This window comes from Bos javanicus, chromosome 3, assembly GCF_032452875.1.
Source record: "Bos javanicus breed banteng chromosome 3, ARS-OSU_banteng_1.0, whole genome shotgun sequence".
Classification (NCBI taxonomy): Eukaryota; Metazoa; Chordata; class Mammalia; order Artiodactyla; family Bovidae; genus Bos; species Bos javanicus.
This window is the reverse complement of record NC_083870.1, coordinates 96,308,334-96,331,278: the sequence shown is the minus strand read 5'-3', so window position 1 is coordinate 96,331,278 and position 22,945 is coordinate 96,308,334. Positions and strand designations below refer to the sequence as shown.

The following is a 22,945-nucleotide window of genomic DNA, read 5'->3' as shown; positions in this document are numbered from 1 at the left end:
TAGAAGCCAAAATCTAGGTATTTTATGCCAAATCTCCCAATTTTGAAAGGTTGAATCAACTAAGAAATTTTTAGAGCATTATGTAGGCAAACCAAACAAAACTTAAAAGAGTTGACCTGTGGAGAAGTTTGCAACCTCTGAACTCAAATTTAGATACACAAACACTGTTTTGCGTTTTGAAAGTGAGTGATTCATTACTAGGTTGCTAGGAGAAGGTGCCCACAAATGATAGTTCCCTGTTAACAGATATTCCTCTCCCCTTGATTAGTGGGGATGTCTTGTAACTGTGCATGAATACTGAGGACCCATGGAGGGCGAGACCAAGTCTCTGTGCTCAAGGAGAATACAGTCTTGGTGCAGACACAGCATCAAAGCAGAAAAAAGAGACTGCTTCATTAAGTAATCCCCTCCAAGTAATGTAGATGACTGCAGATAACTTGCCTATTAGGAAGAAACAAGTATCTTCGTTGGAAGTATGCATTACCAAGATCTCCCTGGAACCATCTAGTACATGCTTGCAAAATGAGGCTGCAGAGGAATTGTTCTTTGAATCATAACTTCTTTAGTGGGAGAAAGTGGCCAGGTCCCCATCCCTCTGGAGATCAGGCTCAGAGATGAAGTGACTTGTGCAAAGGCACACAATTGGCCAGCAGCTGAGCTGAGTTAGCATCCAAAGATACTGTGAAAGAGTCTTCCAGGAGTTACTTGATAGGCGTGCATGAGCTTGAAAGGAAATAATAGTAATGATACCTTACATTGAGTGTGTATGGTGTCTAACTCCTTTGCATTTTATGCTTAATAATATTTAACCCTTGAAGTTTCCCAAAGACTAGAAGCTTTACACACATCAGCTCTGATTCTTAAAATAATGATTCTCTCCCTTATACAAATGAGGAAACTGAGGCCCAAAGAGGTTAAGAGACTTACCTAGGATCAGTTAGTAAGTGAGATTTAGAGTAAGAAAAATATGTGTTAAAAATAACTCTGGCAATAGGTCGCCTGTGTTGGAATGTCACACCACCTGCTTGCTCAGCGGCACATGTATTCTGTGAGTGTGTGGGTGTGTATTTGGTTCTGTGCACACATGGGTTATACTCACTGGCAAGGGAAGGAGATATAAAAAGCAAACAGATGAATTGTGTGGCTCCTCTAGGTTCTTCAGTAAACAGATTTGCAGTTCAGGGCTTCTGCCATCCTTCTGGAGACAGACCTGACTTCAGATCATGTCTTCTTAGACCCCTACCTTCCAGGCCCTGCAGTAGGTCCTTAGGTGACCCAGAGACGACAGTGCCCTGCAGAGTCTTCCATCCATGTATGTCAGAGAGGCATAGGGTAAGGACCAAGGGGTTACTTACACTGACTAGCCCCGAAGACCCCAAACTGGGTCTTCTCTCAGCATTTCAACCCTAAACCCAATGAAGATAATTTGCCCCGTTTAGGGCCTCAGAAGTGTTGTTTAGCTCCCCGTAACCCACTTTCTCCAACAGAGATCACTTTAGACTCCAAGAAGCATTGGGTTAAACAGCTGTGGATTCTGGAAAATAATTCCCAGTATCCCCTAAACTTCACAGTGGATGCCAGTCCAGTCCTGAACTTCCCTGTAGGCTTTACAAAACAGCTTCTGAATTTACTTTTTATTCCAGCTTCTCACTAAGAAGCACTCCCCTTCTTAGTGCTTCTTCAGAATGCAGTTGCAGTGGTCCAGCTCTTTGTTGCATGAATTAGGAACAAAGAAAAGTAGATGATTCTGTAGTAGTCTCAAAAGAGGGATATGTTTATCGAAAGTTTGGGCTGACATACAAGTGACACTGACCACCTCCAGTAAAAAGTGATCCAAAATGGAATTTGAGGATTTGGAATCCTAAAGCTCTGAGCAGTGGGACACCTGTTTGGATTTTAACCCAAGTTTGAGAAGCAGGATTAGAGAAGCATTCAGTGCTCTGCCTCTGGAAGTTCCTCTCTCATGGGAGACACAAACACTCGAAGGAGCACCTCTAATGCAGGGAGGTGGGGGTGGCCACGGGGCTGCAGGGGTCCCCACTTGATTGGGGTAGAGGGGCGGGAGTAGGAAGCTGTACCAGGTTTGAGCACAGGAGGGATCTAGTCAAAGTGAAGTTCCAAGAAATTCCATCCGGCAATGGCATGTCACTTGGGGTGTTTGACGAATGAGGCCAGCGGCCTGCGGGCTGTTATGCTAAGTTTTTGTCAGCCTTAGACTTTGGTTTTTCATCATCTCTATTAGGAGCTTTGTTTTACTCATTTTAAAAGCAAAGCAGGCTTATTTATAAATAATTTGGAAAATTCATTATCATCTGATGAAGGCAACATCAGCCATTCCCAACTTAACGCTGTTAACATTTTTGTGTTTCCTTCCTTTTCCCATTGTATTACATTCACAAATGATTTTGTGGCTTTTCTTGCCCTAATCATTGCATTCAGCTATTCCTCAAATTCTGAAACTGTGACTTTAAAGACAGCATTCCCAGAGCACAGCTCTTGTGCAAACTGAAGGTGTGAGTGATTTCAGGATTAGGTTTGGCTGAGGAGACACAAAGGCTGCTCCTGCCACTCTGCCTGAACCCAGGAGAGTTGGCACTCCATCAGGAGAGAGGGTGAGAGAGTAAGAAGGAAGCTTTATCATGAGGCAGCAGCCTGGTTCCAGAGGGACCAGGGTTAGAGGAGGGGAAGGTGTGTGAGTGAAGCCTTTTCAGAAGGGAAAAAAAACCTCTTTTCTCCAGGAAGGAGAGCAGTTCCTTTATTTCAGCCTCTCTTGCTCCGACACTGCTTAGCCATTTCTCCCTTTTCGCTTTATTCTTCTAATAGCACTAACGGTGCCTCCAGGGGAATCTTTCCACACTTGAGTTTCACAGGTTCCCGTTTGCCCCTCCCGCTTCTTTCTCTTGCCAGGGGTCATCAGGGAGCCTCGCCTCCCTCCCTCCGCCCACAATCCACCTGCCTCGCTAAAGGCCTCCATTCCGCTGAGGCATCTTTTCTTTGCACTCAGCATAAGCAATTATTTCTCCTATCACTGCCCTTAATGCCTCCCGGAGAGTTAGCAGATCATTTTTTGCTGACGGATATCACCCCACCCAGAAATGATAGACTACCTCCCTCAGTCTCATTAATAATAAAAAGGCATTTGTCTCTCCTCCTCCATTATGGCTGTAGTCAGAGCCAGTGTGGGAGTGCTTCCCGGCCAAGGTCAGCAGGGGCGGCTGGATCACTGAATCCCCAAGGAGTGAAGAGAGAGAGTGGCAACACCAGTGAAAATGGGAGACCCGTTTACCCCAGCAGTACGGGACCCTCTTTCTCTCCTGTGATAGATTCTTTTCAGCTGCTTTGCTTCCCAGGGCCCTGTTAACTTGCTCTGAGTGAATAATTTCAGATACAGGTATAGGAGTTGGAAAGATGGAGATACAGTTAGTGAGGTTCATATGTTTCCAGTATCTTAAAGGTCATCCACAGTGCCCCGTGTCTGGGAGACAGGAGAAAATTGGGCAGGTACAGGTTACAAGCACACCTAGGTTTTCATGTGGAATGAGGCTTAGGGCCTTTAGCTGGCTGCCAGTGTAAAAGATCCCACAATGTGATGTGAGCTGCTTAAAAACAATCGTCCACCTCAGCTGTCTTAGGAGAATTGTCCACTCCAGATCCCAGGAAGCAGTGGTCCTTTCTGGTCTACTCTGGTCAACCCATCCCAGGTGTCTTGTTTCCCATTCTCAGCTCCGTGTTTTGAAAGGACCAGACACTATAAGGCTTGTTCAGAGGCAAATGAAGAAGACAGCCAGATGGTCCTGCACTCACGTATTCATCCACAGTGGTTGCTCTTCCATTCTCTAGAGAGGAAAAAAAAAAAGTCTGCAGTGACTCTGAAGCTCAATCTTGTACGTCCAGAATCTGAGAAGACAATCTTTGTGTCTGTCATTTGCCTGGGGTCATAGTGAGTCCCTGACTGTCAGAGACATTCGTATGGAGTCACTGGGGATGACTTAGAGGGACTGCTATAGCAGACTGGAGTCTGACTAAATGATCCTAAAGGTCCCTTGTAGCTCTAAGTTGCTATAACTTTGTGTTGTTTCTGGACTTTGAACTGTTCTGTCAAGTATAATTGCCACTAGCCACATATGGCTATTTATATTTGAATTTAAATTGATAAGTTAATAAATGAAAAGTTCAGTTCCTCATTCACACTAGACACATTTGAAGTACTCAGGAGCCACATGTAGATGGTGGCTACCACGTTGAACAGCACAAATCTAGAACTTTTTCTGAAAGTTCTCTTGGGCAATGCTGGCCTAGAGCATCAGTGGCCCTGGAGAATAAAAGATCATTTCTCCATGGTTACTGTGAAGCCCCAGAGCAAACCAGCTGGTCTGTCAAAGGTCATAGAGCCACATCCCTCTCTCCTTCCCCTTTGTTGTCCATTCAAAAGAGCTCTGAGTTCAGACAGAGTCAGATCCAGCTCCGTTAAAAATTACTAGGATGACCTTGGACAATTTAGTTTATTTCTCTAGACTTATTTCCTGATCTGCAGAATGGTCCCTTCCAACTTTAACAGTATAGCTAATAAAATATTATAGCATGATCTTTCCAGCTTGGTAATTTTCCAAGGACAGTAGCAGCTTGTGCCAAGTACATGGCTTCTATTTCACTGTCCACGTTAGCCTGGCGTAGTGGAAAGATCCCAGAGTCATATCCAGCACTGGCACAGTGCTGGCTGTGTGACTTTGGACAAGTACTTGTCACACTGAGCCAGAATTATCTCACTTATAGGTAATCCTGGTTTATAGGGAATTCTCAAGATGCTTCCCAGAATGAAGATGATAGTGAATAGGGTTACCCCAAGGTAAGAATTACATAGAGAGAGGGGAAGACTTTTCCCCATCTGCATGTTTCAGAGATACATGAAGAATGAATCTGAGTCTCACTTTGTGTAGTGGAAAGTATTATGGAGCTTTCAAGAGGCCACAGCAGTCTTACCAGTATAGTGAGAGTCAGAAGTTGCAATTTAGTGAGGACACTCAGTATCTTAAGCCCTGAGTCTGAGACCAGCTCTTCCACTAACCAGGCCATGAAATCTTTAGCACATCTCTCTCCCTTCCAGGGACCACTAGACAGACCACAAGGTGCTTATACCAAGTAATCCCCCTTGATAATTTGATGGGCTTTTAAAAAGAAGTTGTAAGGCACATGAATTCTATCACCACACCCCTTTTTAAAAGAAGTATTTATCCAGTCTACTGTGTACCAAATACTTTCATGATATTGTTGGATTCACTTCATATCCATGGGTCCCTCTAGCTCCTTCTTTACATCTGAGTCAGTTCCTGGGAAAAGAGCTAAAATGTGTTCCATATAGTACATTACACATTTTTTTTGCTTCAGTTCAAAGAATGTTATTGAGTTCCTGCCCTCTATAAAGCTTGGAGACTAGTTGCCACAGAGAGTCTGCAGAGACCACCAGAATGCTCTTACTTTGGGGGAGATGAAATGTTAGCACAGATGGTTGTGATGGGTGGGAGGGTGTGATAGCTACTGTCATTGAAATGTGTATCATCTGCAGAGTCTGAGGGGAGAGCAGGCCTTTGTGCCTGGGCTTCACGGAAGAAGTGGCATTCAGTCTGAGCCTGGAAGGATGAGCAGGAGTTCATTTTACCATGAGGATGATGGATAGCAGGAACAGAGACATTTTGTTTGAACTGAGGCTTAGGCTGCTTAGAGGGGTTAGCAGGAGATTAGAGGTGGATCCAGATCCCAGAGGACCTTAGATGCTCAGGTAAGGGATTTGAGCTTCCATCACAAGGTGCTGGAGAAACACTGAAGGTTTTGAGCAGGAAGAAGCAGCACAATTTTAACTCATTAGAGGGATTTCCCTGGTGGTCCAGGAGTTAAGACTCCACACTCCCAATGCAAGGGGCCCAGGTCCGATCCCTGGTCAGGGAAACAGATACCACGAGCTGCAACTGTTTGCACGCTGCCGCTGAAGATTCTGCATACCACAACTAAAAGGATCCCGCACGCAGCAACGAAGAGCGTGTGTGCCACAACTAAGACCCAACGCAGCCAATAAGTATTAAAAAAAAAAAAAAAAAGAACTCATTAGAAACAGTACCATCAGGTCTTGCCCCTGATAGAAGGACATCATATACTAGGTGGTGGGTGGGGAAAATATGAGGCGTGGGGCCACGTAAGCAGACACCTGTCCTGTCTGTGGGTAGGGCTGCAGCCATAGGCACAGGAATAAGCTGATTCTCACAATAAAAACTGTCTTGTCTAGGAACTGGCTGGCTGCTTTCTTCTCTCCCTACTCCCAGAGGTGGGATCAGAGGTCCCAGGGAGGGTTTGCTCCTAGAAGGCCTTGGAAGCACCAGAGTCTGTTCTCTGCTGCCATCCTTCCTGTCTCTTTGGAATGAATGTCCCCAGGGATGTGTATGTTCTGGGAAGTTTCTGCTCACTCAGAGAGTACTGTGTTACAACAGACTGGGGAAAATCTGCAATCTGATCTTCTGAAATAAGTGTATCCTCTGCTAAACTAATAGTCCTGCATGTCAGGGGTTGTTGTATTCATCTTTGTACTGCCAGTGTCTAGCATCAGGCGTAAGTACACAGCAGTTGTTTCAGAGCCCTATTGATTGAACATTTGCTGTGTGGCAGGCATCTGCAGAAGGGAATGGCATGGGAAATCCCATGGACAGAGGAGCCTGGCAAGCTGCAGTCCATGAGGTTTCAAAGAGTTGGACACGACTGAGCAATTTACCACTTTCACTTACTATGTGCCAGGCATGGTGCCTAAGAATCATATATGCATCAGCTTGTTTAATGCTCTTTTAGCTCTATTAGGAAGCTTCCAAACTAGGTGATTCAAGTGATAAGCTCAGAAAGTGTAAGTGACTTACCCCAAGCTTTACCATTTGTAGCTAGTAAGTGATTAGGATTCAAACCTACATCTCTCTACCAAAACCCTTGCTCTTAACCTCTGTCTCTTTCCCATTGCTGAAGAGATGCTCCATTTCTGTTAAAGTAACATAAATGAGAGCTTCCTTGGAGTTATCTGTCTCAAAATACAGTTGTCTGATGCTCTAAATATGACGTATCAGTGAGACCCACAAGATAAGGGGTGATGAGGACAGGAAGGATGCTCCTAGTATGTGGAACCAGAATAGAAATAGGAGAAGATTAGAAGCTATGGGAGAGACAGGTTTGAATTCAGCAGAAGGAAGAACTTTCCAATAGTCAGTGATGGCCAGTGATTACATAGGATGCTTCCTGTCCTTGGAAATGTATAAGGTGGTTGGCCAACTGTCTTACATCCTGCCCTGAACTTTTGAGCTCACTTCCAGCATCAAATTTCTATGAAACAAATTTCAAAGATAATGCATTCTGCTGAGATCACCATTATCACTTGTCACCCTTACCACTTACCGTGAACTATGGTTGTGGAAATGAACAGTTTTGTGAACAGAACACCAAGCTCATGAAAACATCCTAGAAAATGCTAGAGGTCCTTGTAATTCAAATGAGCTCAACAAATGACACCTCTGTTTTCTACATCCAAGTTTTTAAGCCAATTGAGAGATAAGACAGAAAGAAAAACTATGGAACCCTAAGTTCTTTATTACTGATTAAGGCCCAAAGGCTTCTGTGGACACTTTGAACTTCTTAACACAGAACCCCATGCTTTGACAAACTAATATACTATGTCATGGGTGCTTTGGACCCCATAGGACTCCCCACATGAGAGCATAGCCAACTCCCATAGAACATAAAAGCGGAAATAGAAAGTGGACTTCCAACTGGCATCTGGCTCCCAGAAGGGAGGAAGCAGGCAGCGTCTGTGGCTCACATGCTCATTCCCTTTATTAAAGCCTATTCAGAGCCATTGCACCACTTCCCTGGAGAAGAGGGGATGCAGGGGTACAAAGGAGCTGGATGTTATCCAGGAGGCATCCTCCATGTGGAAGGAAAGTGAGTCTCCCCCTGGCAGGAACAGCCCTCTGCATTGCACTCTCCACCTGTTTGCTTACTCTCCTCACTGGACTGTGAGATCCTTAAAGAAAAAACTCTCCCAGCAGAGGGCCTGGCACACAGTACATGTTCAAGAAAGGGATGAATGAGTGAACACTCACCTTCTATACCAGTGTTTCCCTAAAGAAGCCCCTTTCCTCTCATCTCACCCTCCTTGTAGCGCTCAAGACCATGTCTTTATCATGCTTTCCAAGTGCCCTCTTTTTCTGTTCCATGTTGGGTCAGACGAGGGCCACAGTGTTGCCAGATGATTCAGGAAAGGTTTTCCCCAGGCCGTGTTGTTCCTGCCACGCCCCAGCTGTGAGCAGGTGAAGGTACCTGTGAGTGCTGCGCAGCGAGGGGCAGATCCCGCCTTGGTCCTGCTGCCCCATCTGGGACGAATGACAGTGCCTGCCTTCCCACCTTGGTGAGAATCTCTGAGAGCAGCCTTGTGAAGTCACTTTGAAAAGTGAAAAGTACTTTGTAGATGGCAGGCAGAGGGATCTGTAGGAACTTGCTAGAGGAAATTCATGGCTGTGAAGTGGTAAAGGATGATCCCAGGCCCCACCAGTCTGATGGAGGAGGACAGAGCTTCTATAAGTGTTCACTAGTCATGTTCCAAATGGTTGCTTGTGTGGTCAAATTGAAAGATGTGCCCTATGGGAGCTAGCATCCCAGGGTGACCCACAAAAGTCAGTCTGAGTCATCCCATAATAATATTTACTAAGTAGATTCTAAATTCTAGGTATGTGCTAGATGCATTAAGTCTGATGTCTTAATTCTTTTTGAAAAGCCATAGAAGGAGAATTCTCCTCCTTTTTGTCAGTAAACAAACAGACTTATCAAGATCGAATTACTTGCCCAAGGTCACAAAGTTAGTGAGTACTGGAGGCAGCCCACATCTCAGAAGCTCTGTGCTGTACTGTCCCTCTTGCAGAGAGTAGGAATAACTGTAAGCATGTAGGAACAGGAAGGGAGAGGGAGTTTGGAGTGACTTGATCTTCCAACAAGATCATTTGTACAGTCACCTGCCTTTGGGCCGCCCTTCCCCAGAGAGAGGAGTGGTCTCCCTACTCCAGCTCCTGAGATTCAGAGCAAGATTGGTGCAGGCATAGAAATGCCAGTCTTGTCTTCGGAGATTCTGGATGAAAGAAGTGAGCAAGACCCAGATGGTCTGAGACTCAGGGTTCTTTAGGGCACTACCAGTGTTGGAAGCCCTGGGTTCTAGTGGGGTTAATAAACAAGCAATTGTGTTAAATGTCAGGACGGAGCTAAAAGTCAATGATGTTTTTAGAAATATTTCAGCCTAACAAAGGGCCTGAGACCTGTAGTCACTCAGTTAGGATTTAATAAATGTATGAAGAAACTTGAAAAGTTTTCATACTGGGACAAGCATTTGGATACTGAATGTGGGAAGGTCCGTTTTCTGTTATTTTTGTCCACTCCCACTTCTGCAGGTTTCCAGGATGGGGGACTAAGAGAAACGATAGACCTAAAGTTCCAAATAGAAGAGAAAAATTAAGTGGGATATAGGCTTTGGTGAATGATTGAGGTGCTGTTCACCCTTGAGATCTGTCGCTGGGCTGGGACTGGAGTATGTTGTAGTAATCCTTCCCAGCTGAGATTCTGCCTCTGTCAGAATCCTCTTCTGGGGAATCGATTTTGGTTCTGTCATTAACTTTCCTGTGCCAGCTCCTTTTCCCTAGCAGGCCTGTCCCCAGCCTGCTCTCCCCTGTACCCCAGCCTGCTCTCCCCTGTACCCCAGCTCAGACTGCCCAGAACTAAGGGGATCAAGGTCATTACTACCCATTATGCATTGATGGGGTGCCAGGTAGGCACTGCCCTATGCCCTTAACCTTCACCATCTCTTTTGTCCTCACAGCAGTGGAGGGTCATCATCAGGCGATGGTTCCCTGACCCCACCACACACTGTCATACAACCTGTCTCCCCGCCTGTCTCTCCCCATATAGCCCTGGAACGGCACTCACCTTGTGGCATTATGATAACTGGTCCATTTGTGCACCATTCGTCTCTGCAGCTCATTTGTTCAGTACCTGCTGTGGTGTTGCCTGTTGCTGCTGTTGGACTCGGAAGTCCACTGGGGCAAGAGACCATGCCTGTTCTTGCTTGCTGTGTATCCCCAGCATACAGCACTATGCCTGGCTCATAGTAGATCTTCAGGAAATGTTTTCTAAGACTGGCCTCTAAATCTAGTTCTTGAACAAGATTCAGTCCTTCCTACCCCAGATTCTGGAGAATAGGAGACTTATCTCTTAGCTCACAGCTTAGCCAATAAAGCTATGATTCTGGATGCTGAACTCTCAGTGATCCCCCTAAGTGGAGGAATTCAAGCTGCAGTTAACCCAACATGCCATTAATGCCCGAGTCATTCATTATGACCTGTGGGTGTTCATTCACTCTTTCAGTAGATGTTGAGCACCCTGTGAGAGTCCGGGTAAGGAGCTAGAACCACAGAGATGAATGAGACACACACACGCAATGCATGACCTCAAGGAGATCAGCAGACTAGATAGAGAAGTGGAGAATCAAGGTCAGAATGGGTTAAATACCATGGATACCATCAAGAGCACTGCCAGGGAGATTTTTAAGAGGAGGTAAAATTAGGGAAAGCCATCTAGAGAAGGTGGCGTTCGAGCTGGACCTTAAAAGGGCCATACAATTAGGACCTGAGGAAGTAGGTGGGAAAATGTTCCCTATGAACAAAAGCATAGAGATGGGGACGTATGTTTTTGGGAACATGAAGATCATTCAGATAGTTAATTTGTCAGCAATCGGCAGGGGTGAGATAAGGGTGACCCTCATTACCACAGACATATCACTGTGATGTTTTTATTTTCTTCTCCCTACCACTCCCTCCTCATGCCTAAGAAAAACAGTTCTGCTAGATTATAACCTGAAAGGTCAGGGTAGGACAGCCTTATGTGGAGTGATGTCCTGTCTTGGCAGTCACATGGTCCTTCAGTCCTCCCCCCTAAATGCACACACAAGGACCTTCCATGCAAAGACCTTTCTGCATGTCGTCCATTTGCTGGGAAGGAGCCTACAGAAGCCACACGTGAGTTTCTGGAAGAGGTAGATGCTGCCGACAGGATTCCTTGCTCCACTGGCAGTAGGAGGCCAGTGAGGCAGATTCGTCACTAGCATCATTTTATCTGTTGAGTCAACATCTATTTTTAGGTGTGGAACCCATAAAGGGACCTGGCATCTCTGCATGGAAAGGGGTAGAGTGAGGGGATACACTCATCCTTCATGCCCCTCTGTGGGATTCACTGCTAGACCCATTCTCAGAGGCAAGGTCTGCTTCACTGATGGAGGTTTAGTTCCTAATGCCTAAGGTCCAATTTAATGCATACAATTCCTTTTGCAAACATGCTTTCGTGTGTGCAGATCACACATACACACAAGCATACCCACTCATTCCCTCACCCCTGTAGTCTTAGCAGGTCCTGTGAATTGTTTATACAAATTAAATAAAACTGAAAAATGCTAAGGCATATAGGTCCCTTCCTGTCCAACATTGTCAGATGTGCTCTGAAATGACTGTTTTCATCATCTATTCTGAGCCATAACTGCCGCAGAAATAGCTTTAGCAGGAAAATGCTTTTGTTAGACTAGCTGTAAATTATATTTCAAATGTCTGATGTTGTTTTCTTAAAAAAATAAATAAGTAAATGAAAGTCTAAAATTAATGACTGCTGGGGTTTGCTTTGCTTATGTGTACTGCTACAGATTTGGCTTCTTGCAGATGGAATTTCAGATCTGTTTACACTTCTGTGTTAGCTTTTTGGGGAGAAAAAAAAGCAGTTGAGAGATCTGGGAGGACAAATTTATAAAGTCAAACTTATTATAACCATTGGAGAGGCTCACGTCTCTCTCCACTGGCCTCTCCTCCCTCCTTCCCGTCGTGCCCTCATTTTTGTTTATTGTGGTTTTAGCTGCTCTGCTTCCAAGTTCGAAGGCAACTGGTTCTTGCAGATGCTATGACAAGGTCACATATCTAGTTTCGCTAGCAGATGTTCATTCAGCCCCATTTCACCAGCACTTTGTCATTCAGCGAGAGCAGACCTTGTGGGAACAGATTGGAACAACACAAAGGATGGGACATTTAAAAAAAAAAAAATCTTGCAGAGAACCTGATCGCTTTTTATGTGTTCAAGAAGGGACTGGGGGTTGGGGGTGGCAAGGAAAGAAAGCTGCAGAGCAGAGTTTCATGGGGATTTTTTTTTTTTTTTTGATTTATTCAAAGATTATTATGTGTTGGATACAGTAAATCATCTATACACCCACATCCAGGAGGTAAATCTTCAGAACTCCATGCGTGGGTTGTTCTGCATTTAACAGCTGCCATACAGTAGCTATTTTGTTCTGCACTTAGAGACCCTCATCTGTGCATTTGTTTTAAGTTATCATCCACTCTCCTTTTGTTCCTCTATTGCTGTTCTCCTGGTGCTCATTACTAGTCCAAGCACAACTAAAAATCTGGGAACTACAGAGTTAGTTATTTGAACTGACACTGTGAGTTAGAATGATAGACGCAGGGCTGTCGTCTCGGTTGTGGACTCCGTCTCTACTTGAAAGGTGTTGCCTGTAATGCATTTAGCACCTCTTGCCTTTTCCTAGGTCTCATATGCCCGTCCGAGCTCTGCCTCAATCAGGGATGCTAACCTGTACGTTAGCGGCCTTCCCAAAACCATGACCCAGAAGGAACTGGAACAGCTTTTCTCACAATATGGCCGTATCATCACCTCACGAATCCTGGTTGATCAAGTCACAGGTGAAGTATTTCTAGGCTATTTCCTTCCTTTGGGTCTGTGCCCTGTGACCCACCGGAGCAGAAGGGTAATGGTCACTTAGGGAAAAGGGTATGGGTCATAAGTAGGCAGCTTTCTGACTTAAAAGAAAGACTTTTTATCAATCAACGGCTGAAATTTAAAATGGGCCATCCTGGGAAGTAGAAGGACTCCATCATGGGAATGGTTCCAGCAGCAGCTAAACCACTTGGCAGAGTTGTAAGGAGGATTCAGCCATCAGGCTGGGAGTGGGGCTGAATGACCTTCAAAGTCTCTTTCAACCCTCAACCAAATACCATTACTTTTGCATGTGAAAAGAACCTCTGTGTATAGCTCTGTCTGCTCTGATAGCACTGTAGAGTTAAAGGGAAACTGAAACTGGCTCATTTCACAGGTAAGAGAGCAGAGGTCCAAAGTGGGACACCTGTCCAGTTAGTAGCAGTGCAGGGATAACCCAGGATCGGATCCTGTGGTACTTGGGCTATCATAAAGAAAAGCAGCTGCCCCCTCTCAGTAAGAAAGGTACCCAGGTTGCATTTTTGATGACAGAAGGTTTTCACCTACTCTAATTAAAAACATCCCCTGAGAGTCCTTTGAAAGTGAGTGTTAGTCACTCAGTCATGTCTGACTTTTTGTTCCCCCATGGACTGTAGCCCAGCAGGCTCCTCTGTCCATGGAATTCTCCAGACTAAAATACTAGAGTGAGTTGCCATTCCATTCTCCGAGGGATCTTTCCGACCCAGGGATCCAACCCGGGTCTCCTGCATTGCATGCAGATTCTTTACCATCTGAGCCACCAAGAGAGTCATTTAGCGTGTGTTTATCATCTGATTATTGCAACAAACCTCACTGAAGGCAGCTCTGCCCCAGATGCTAGGCAGAGGAACACCAGAGATCAGGGACAAAGGTGTCACAGCCCCATCCTTACAAGACCACAGTGTGATGAGTACCAGCTAGAGCTGCCCAGCGCCCCAGGAGAGCTCAGGAGGTGTGCTGTGCCTGGTAGGCACTGATGGAAGGGAAGTCTCCATCAAGGGGATGGTGTTTGAACGGAGTTTTAGAGAATGACTTGAAGGTGTCCGGTGAGAAAGAGAGATAGAACATTCTAGGTAGGTGGATAGGATATATCCCATAGAATAGGTGATAGGACATACCCAAAGGCATGGAGTCAAGGAGGAACACAGCCTGTTCAAGGAATATCTGGCAGTTAGTTTGGCTTACATGAAGTTCAGCAGGGAGTTGGGACCAGATCATCAGGGGCATTAAATGCCATGCCAAGAAGTCTGGAGTTCCTCTGTATATGCCACCTGGAGCCATGGAAGGGGTTTTTATGGGTTTTGTTCATTTGTTTTTCTGCCTTTGGAGTAGGGAACAATGAGGAACAGGTACATTCACAGGGTAAAAAACAGAAAAGGTACAAAAAGGTATAAAAGGTGTTTTTAAAGGGTATCGTATGGTCAGAGTTTGCTTTCAAATGGATTATTTAGCTGCCAGGTACGGGGAGCACATTGAAGGGCTAGAAACTGGACAGCGGATGATCAGTTATAGCAACTAAAGGAAGGCTTGAGGGCTGAGCAGGATGGTAGAGGAAAGCAGGAAGGGACAGATGTGAAATATGCCTGTGTTCTGTGGGCAGGAATTGCCAGCCCAGAGCCATGATGGCAAAAAGGCAGGCAGATGCATTTTGATGGGTGAGAGAGATTCAGGAAGCCAGGCTCAGCCCTGGCCCCACAAGTGGGCTGACTCCCCTAGAAACATTGATGGGACTCAGCCCATAACTTCCTGGGGATCTTTACCAGTTTGGTTTGTTCACTGTTTACAAAGGCTCTTTCTCTTTCCCCAGGAGTGTCCAGAGGGGTGGGATTCATCCGATTTGATAAGAGGATTGAGGCAGAAGAAGCAATCAAAGGTCTGAATGGCCAGAAGCCCAGCGGTGCTACGGAACCGATTACTGTGAAGTTTGCCAACAACCCCAGCCAGAAGTCCAGCCAGGCCCTGCTCTCCCAGCTCTACCAGTCCCCTAACCGGCGCTACCCTGGCCCACTTCACCACCAGGCTCAGAGGTTCAGGTAGGTGTACCCACAGGGGCAAGAGCCCCACTACACAAGTACAGAGCTGGGCAAGAGCCAGGGAAGCCCTTGGCCCTGAAGGATGTGGCTGAGTGAGGACATCTGCCCCCTGGAATCACTGTGGGACACTCCCCCTGAACCTCAGTTTCCACTGCTGTAAAATGTGATGACTGGGCCAGAATGCTCTTCTAAGCCCCCTTGCAAACTAGCACATGACTGTGATTAAACTTCAGATTCTTTAATTGAAACAAATTTCTACATTTAACCAGATAAGAAGGTTCAGTTTCAACAGGAGTTCATCACAGATAAGGAACTACATTCAGCAGTTTAGACTTAAGGCTAAGGCAGTGAATGACTTTTAATGAAGTCAAAGAAAAGAGTAGCCCAGGAGGCATGTCCTTGCCAAAGGGAGTGGTCTGGTCTGCTCTCCTCTTTCTCTTGCTTCTGTTGGGTTGGGTGGGGGGATTAACCCAATCTTCTGTGTTAACTTCACTCTGACATTAAGTCAGCAGACTTTGGGAAGGCAAAGAGGAAGACTTTGTCCAAGCCTTATTTGCATTTCCCTGAGGTACCCAACCCCTAGGAAGCTCCAGGTGCAGTGGGACGTTCTCCTTCTCCTGGGACATTTCTGAAAGGCAGATATCTCTCCATGAAGGCAGTCTGACATTGACCAGTCTCTACTGTGCAAGAGATAAGAATATTCTTAACCTACCCATAATAATTCTAAATAATTATTTTAGTTGACCCATGCCCTGACTTCCCTTTAATGAAAGGGTCTTTCTCTTTTTCAAACATCACATAGATAATAGGCCCTTCCATCTGGCCACAATGAGGAGAAAAATCAGCCTCCGAATGTCCTCCCATGCCCCCTGAATATGAAACGGTTAATGATTTCATGAAGAGTCCAAGTCATTTAATTTTTATTTTGTGCGAGAGCACATGCAGTATTTATGTAAAAAGCCTTTCCAGCAGGCTTCTAATGGTGGAAACTATGGTTACTACTGCCCCATGATGTGAAAAGCTTGTCCCTGAGTAAGATACTGAATATGAAGGAGATTATAACAAAATGGCAATTTGCTGGGAGGTGCTTTCAGGTTGTAAATAGTAAGCTAATTAAAAAAAAAAAAAAAAGTCTGAACCCTCAAACTCCTTCCTGCCCAAAAATGTGTGTGGTAAGAAGATTTAGTTAAAATATCCAGGCTAATAAGAAAGATCCATTCTGATATGCATGATGTGTGTGCATGTATTGTTAATCCGTAACAGAGACCTTTATTCATAAAATTCATTACAGTAAAAGTGAACAATATAAGAAGCCATTAGTCCCTTTTTAAAAATTTTCACACACAACATATATAATATCCACACATGTTCTAAGAGATGGGGCAGAGTGAGATTAATTTAGACCTTGAAAGAAAGGAAGGTTCATTTAGACACTTGCTTTAAACTCTAGCATTGACCTCAACATGAATTACGTTAGGTAGGAAAAGGGGAAACTACCAGTGGATAGGCTCCTGAGCACCGGGGAAAGTTTTTGAGCTTTTCTTCTTTGAAAATGGAGCATTCTTATTAATAGTTCCATTGAGCGATCTTGCCATCTGTGAGGCATTAACCCAGAGACCCTCCTTCTCTTTGCAGGCTGGACAATTTGCTTAATATGGCCTATGGCGTAAAGAGGTAATTAAAACTCCACAGATTGCCAGATGTCCGTGTTGGCACAGACTGGGGCTAGAATTTTTTTTTTTTTTAATTCACTAACTTTACTTTTTTTTTTTTTAATTCTTCCTTTTTCTTCCACCAGCATGTCAGATTCTTTTTTACTTTCAGACCTCAGTTGGTTTTGTTTCTTTCAGGGCACACAAGTGTGTTTGTGTGTTTCACTTTTTCTTTTATTTGCAGGTGGGCTTCTCCTACGGTTCAGGTGCCACAGCTACCAAGCCCTTGATAATCTGGTCCTCGAATAGCTCCCCTAAGAGGGAAGGCTGTGACTCTTTGCCAGCTGATTTTGCAAACTTGCAAGGCAACTGTTTTGCATTAGCGATGCCAAGATTCACTTAAGAGGGCAGATTCCAGCGAATCAAAATTAGAACATTTTGCTTATCATGGTTGACAATCTTATGATTGCCAGTGGAAAAATTAGATTTTGGACTACCAGCCCTGGCCAAAGCATGAATAAATGCGTGGGTGACCTTATGACTCCTGCCCCCACCTCAGTGTTCATTTCAGGGCACAGTTTGAGAATAAAGTGTATCTGTGTGCACCTCAACCAGAGGTTTCTTTTGTTACAGGTTTTAGCAGTAATTATCAGTCCTCCCTTGGTTATATGTGTATGTACGTTTTAAACTTGCTGTTTCCTTTATTTAAAACCTTTTTGTGGGATCAAGGGTTCAAACAGAGTCAAAGTTTGGGGGACTTTCTAAATGTAGTCACAGGAGTGTTCCAGACCTAGTCTGAAAACTGAATCTGTAAATTGGGTGCTGTATGTCACTGTGTCCATGAGATTCCCACGTGTACTTTTGATAAGCCCCATTGAGCTCCCAGGGACATAGCATCTTTCTCATCCTGCTCTGCAGAGCTGCACACTTTAATTCCCCTTCCTACTGTCAAGGGAAAAAGTGTGGTCATGAGTAGTCTGAATCATTCTCCCCATATGAGGTGAGTCTTTCACCACTTGGCTGTGCAGGGTAAGTGTTGGGTTGCCCAAAAACTTTGCTTGAGTTTTTCTATAACATCTTATGGAAAAGCCCACACATACTTTTTGGCCAGCCCAGTATCCTGCTCTGGAAACCGGCACACAGAAGAGGAAGTAACTGGATTGCAGACTTCACTCTCAAGGCACCAGCCTCTCGAATCGCAATCCCAGCCCCTGTGAGATTAACTGTGAATTACCTCCATGGATCTGGCACACGGCTTGCCTGTTCCCACATTTTACATTTTTCCCAGCTCTGTCCCATACCTTTGCTCCTCTTGGACTTAGTGAGATGCTATGAAGAGAGTGATGCTTATATACAGATGAGGTCAGGGAAGACAGCACACACGCTGCCATCTTCTCCAGTTCCCCACCCATAGTTAAACATCACGAGTCGATAAGAGCATTCTCTTTTCCTACTAAGCCCAGATTTGGATCCAGAGTCCTTCCTACCAAAGTGCTCAGGTAGCATTAACCACCTGCAGTTGAGGCTCTACTTGAAACCTCTTTGCTAGCCCCTGACTTTGGCTTTATAATATTTAGCTGTTCTCTACCTATGAACTGAAAGAAGTCCGTTGACTTAGTTGGAGGAGAGAAAGTTGAGAAGACAGTCTTCAGAAATAATGCAAATAACAATTACATATGGATTTGCCCTTCTAAGAATTCGTACCATGATGATTTGGGTTTTGTCCTGTTAATTTGTTTTTAAGTAAGAGGGAAGATTGACTTAGTGAATAATACCGAAAATAATATCTGTTGAGTTGTTGTGTTTAGCATATTTTCAGGAGCCATTTAATTATTTAAATAGTTAGATACAGAGTATTCTTTCATAGGACTTTCAAATCCTATGTGTATATGGATATATGCTTATTTTTAAAACAGTCCTAAATGACACTTAATCCATTCTCTTCCCCAGTTTTTGCTTCCTCTCCTTCTATCCCTCTCTTCAGGAAAAAAAAAAAAAACACTAACCAAATGAAAAGCAAATACTAGTCAGTGTATAGAATCAAAATACCCATATAAGTTTGGTATAAGTAAAATGTTAACAAATATTTTTTCTGCTGTAGGCACTGGTAACCTAATTGTTTCATCTGATGCATCCATCATGAATCACATACATATTTTATCAGACAATGAATAGTATCTGAAGGATTGTTTTTCTTTCCAAGATTATGTGAAAACTGAGAAGATTTCGAAGCCTAATACAAAAGTAGTCATAATAGGACAAATAACAGTTTCCTGCTTTTCTAATGTACAGTGATTCAAGATATGTAAATGTGCAAACCACTTGAAATCTCACTCCTGTGACGCTTAGAAATGAATTCCAGATAATATAGCATCAAGGAGTGATCACCTTTATTATTATTGCTCAGGGGTTTTTTTGGAACTCTCTTGAATAAATGCTAAATGAAACATAAGCTGCCCTTTGGAGTAATAACAAGTCTTGTCTGTTCATTCTCATGTATCTCCATTCTCAATACTGTCAAGAGATCTTTAACGATTGTTAAGTCAAGGGACTGCAAAGATGGTGGACTTGAGCACTTCTAGGGCCATCGCCTAGACTTCCTTAAAAAAAAAAATTTCCCAAGCATTGACCTCTACCAGTGTTATTCACCTATTCAATCAATAAACAGTTATTGAGTGTTTTCTATGTGTCATGTCTGTGAGATTCCTGTATGGCTTCCACTGAATAAAGAAATAGAGTGAAAGGATGGGTGAAGTAGGGCCCCTTCTATGAAGAGTTCACTATCTACTGTGGGGAGGGAGGGAGAGGGTCAGGGTGAGACACCCTATGAACATATACTGTGATAGCGTGACAGAGCCTTGCTCTGAGAGTTCTTCCTGGTTTTTAGGAGTTGAGCTAGGATTTTCTGTTGGCATTTACATGCCTTAGCCAGTCTAGCTGTTCCCATCAGAAGAAATGCCACAGACATTAGTTTTTGCATTTTGGTTTTTAAACCCTGAAGACTCTCCTGCAAACACTCACTCAGCCCTCTGCCCCGTGTCTGTGTCTGTGCATCTGTGTGTTATCCACGGTCAGACTGATGTCTGGACCAGTCCCCCCTTCTGCTTGTCCCCCCAGGTTCTCTCCAATCACCATTGATGGGATGACAAGCCTTGTGGGAATGAACATCCCTGGTCACACAGGAACGGGCTGGTGCATCTTTGTCTACAACCTGTCCCCTGATTCTGACGAGAGTGTCCTCTGGCAGCTCTTTGGCCCCTTTGGCGCAGTGAACAACGTCAAGGTCATCCGCGACTTCAACACCAACAAGTGCAAGGGATTCGGCTTTGTCACCATGACCAACTATGATGAGGCAGCCATGGCCATTGCCAGCCTCAACGGGTACCGCCTGGGAGACCGAGTGTTGCAAGTTTCCTTTAAAACCAACAAAGCTCACAAGTCCTGAATTTCCCATCCTTATTTATTAAATTATATATATAAATATATACGAACAAAACACACGCGCGCACACACACACACACACACAAAAGAGAGAGAAACAAACTTTTCAAGGCTTATATTCAACCATGGACTTTATAAGCCAGTGTTGCCTAAGTATTAAAACATTGGATTATCCTGAGGTGTACCAGGAAAGGATTTTATAATGCTTAGAAAAAAAGAAAAAAAAAAAACACAAAAAAAATACCTTTGATGCATTGAATGTTCTTTCATAGCTGTCGTTGTTGACTATATATACATAGATAGCGACGTGCAGGGATTTTTACCCAGCCAGCTAACTTTACTACCTTCCTTGAAGGTGGATCTTTTTAAGATGACCATTCGCTCATTTGAAGAAGAAAAACAAAAAACAAAAAAAAAAATAATAAAAATAAAACAATTTTTACAAAGTAATGGGATTCAAAGAGAGAAAATAAAAGTTTTTTTTTTGTCAAAATGTTGATCCAATCAGATTGGTAAAAAAAAAAAAAACAACAACAAAACCCCCACACAAATTAAAGAGGAATAATAAAAATTGCAAAAATTAAAAAACTTTTGCAAATTTTTTTATTTTTCCTTTTTTCTTTTATATCATGTGAACTAAAACAGTCTTCTGTTAGGGGACGGGGGCGAGGGGGATACCTGATGACATTAACAATTTAATAACATTAACATTGTTGCCAAAGAGGTGGTCTCTTTGCTGAAAATGGGTTTCAAGAAAAATCTATTTTTATAAAATATAAAGAATTTTTACAAGAGAATCTGGATTTGAGAAAAAAATATTTTGACTGGCTAATTTAGGGGAAATTGACAACTTTGTCGCGTTCATACTGCACTGGTAACTTTTTAGAGATCAAGATGTGTGTTTTAAACTGGATTCGTAGACTGTTTTTTGAAGGATGGGCTATAAACAGATGATCTTCATATCTTTTCATAGCATGTAATAATAATATAAAAAATTATTAATTACTAGGGGAAAGGAGTGTTCGTTCTACCCAGGGTACCACAGTTCCCCACAGTCAAAACCCAAAAGCAAGGAGATGAGTTGAAAGACAGTTTTTCTTTAAGTCATCAGTATGGGATGTCAGCAGAACAAAAATTAAAAAGATTAATTTTCCTTTCAATCTAAAACTTCCTTAGTTTGAGCAGTAGGTGCTACGAAATTATTTACATATCTTAGTATCATAGTTAAATGTAATGTGTTTAGGAGAGGAAAACAAAAGATACATTTGCTTTAAATTCATTAAGGAATTTTCAAATTCACTTTGTAGCCCATGCTGATAGAATTGGGCTGTGTTGGTACATTTGAAACACTGTTTATGTTGCTTGAAACACTTATTTATTTAATCGCAGATGTGATGATGCCTATGGCCGAGATCAAATATAGCTAGATTGGCTAGACTATGTATTTGTTTACTTAAACTATGGGAAGAAGCATATTATTGTGTCATTCTGTTGTGTGTGTATGTGTATATACAATATAAATATATATATATAAAGTTATTTTTTCTTTGGGTTAATTTATTATAAGTTGTAACACTTGGCTAGTTTTGTTTGTATATGTCTTAAAATGTTTTCTTATGATATTTAAGTGACAGTTAAAGAGGTATCAAGGTAACTTGTGTAGAACTATTGTTTGATATATTGTCATGTTTGTTGTGAATATTTTTTTCTTACTGCACAGTAGAAAAATAAAAACAACTGGGTCTTTCTTTTAATGTAATTCAGATTGGGGAAAACAAAACAGAGCTAAGGGAACAAAACGACTGAGGGAGCATTCTCCCACGTCCAGTGCACTGATCATTTTAGTATGTTTGTGCTTTGTACGGTTATATATTTAAAACAAAAACGAAACAAAAAAATACAAGGGTTCATGCTCTTCCCTGGGTAATAGAAACAGTTACTCGCTATGCATAATCTAGTTGATAGTTAAATTTGCTATTGCTTTTCTTGTCTTGTTATATACAATCTTTTCAATACCAGTTTAGTCTTAATGGTAATAAAACGTTATGGTTATTTATAACTTGTGCTTATTTTGTGCGTTTTTTCCCATGCTGAACCCACTAAGTGCATGTAGACAGAGCTGTTGTTTTCACACCGGAAAGGCAAACTTTGTGGTAGTAGTCGTAGTGGTAGGCAGATAACGCAAACCAGGCTGCGCCGTAGACTCCTCCTTGAAATTTTTTTTCTATTTTTTTTTCCTCGTTTCGGTTTTGAGAAAAAAACAAAAAATAAACACCAGATTTCAGTTCAGAGAACACTCGTTCAACATTCAGGGAAACCTTTTTATATCACCTGCTATGAATGAACGCAGTTTGCTGGCAAAGTTTTGATGCATTTGCTAAGCATTAGTGGGAAAGGCATGCCAACATCTCTTCTCTATAATGTGTTCACTCTTGGGGGAAAAAAAAAGGAAAAAAAATCTTAGGACCAGGCAGTTGTATACTTTAGAATGACTTCATGTTAATCTTGCTAGTTTAGATGATTTCTGAGGGAAAGTATTGTAAATGTTTTTTTTTTCCTTAATCTTGTTGTGTTTGAATTATTTGTACTTTATCTGTCCAGACAATAAATGAAAGTGTGTAGAATGGATTTGAGCTTCCCAGATTTTTAAATGTGTTTATTCACACGTGTTTTTTTTTTTTTTCTTTTTGGTAGCATCTTCAGATTCCCCCAATATTTTTACCGTTAAACGAAAAAGGCAGAGTAAAATTCTGTTTTGCAACTTAGCCAAGTCTCTCAAAGTCAATTCAGTATTCAAAAGTCGTTGCCCTAGTTCTACACTACTATAAGGTGTGGTCTTTAATCCGCAGTATAGGCGTCATCTGGGAGCTTGTTAAAATGCAGAGTCTCAGGCTGTATGCAAATCTATATTTAACCAGATCCCCAAGTGAATCACTGGTAAAGTGTCAGAAGCACTGTCCTGGTTGA

The 22,945-nt window shown here is 43.0% G+C and overlaps 1 protein-coding gene across 8 annotated transcripts in view; it reads left to right on the top strand.

Annotated features, from left to right (window-relative positions):
- The window catches only part of ELAVL4 (ELAV like RNA binding protein 4), a 90,808-nt gene extending 68,202 nt beyond the window's left edge, over window positions 1–22,606 (top strand). For 2 of the 8 annotated variants that reach the window (XM_061412036.1, XM_061412034.1), the window contains exons 4-7: window positions 12,647–12,800; window positions 14,660–14,885; window positions 16,521–16,559; window positions 19,655–22,037. In XM_061412036.1, coding sequence (XP_061268020.1) covers window positions 12,647–12,800; window positions 14,660–14,885; window positions 16,521–16,559; window positions 19,655–19,982 — 747 coding nt within the window. In that variant the 3' untranslated portion in view covers window positions 19,983–22,037. Of the gene's footprint in view, window positions 1–12,646; window positions 12,801–14,659; window positions 14,886–16,520; window positions 16,560–19,612 lie in introns of all 8 variants that reach the window. The other 6 variants (XM_061412033.1, XM_061412031.1, XM_061412032.1 and 3 more) reach the window with 5 other exon arrangements.
- Window positions 22,607–22,945: the final 339 nt, after the last annotated feature.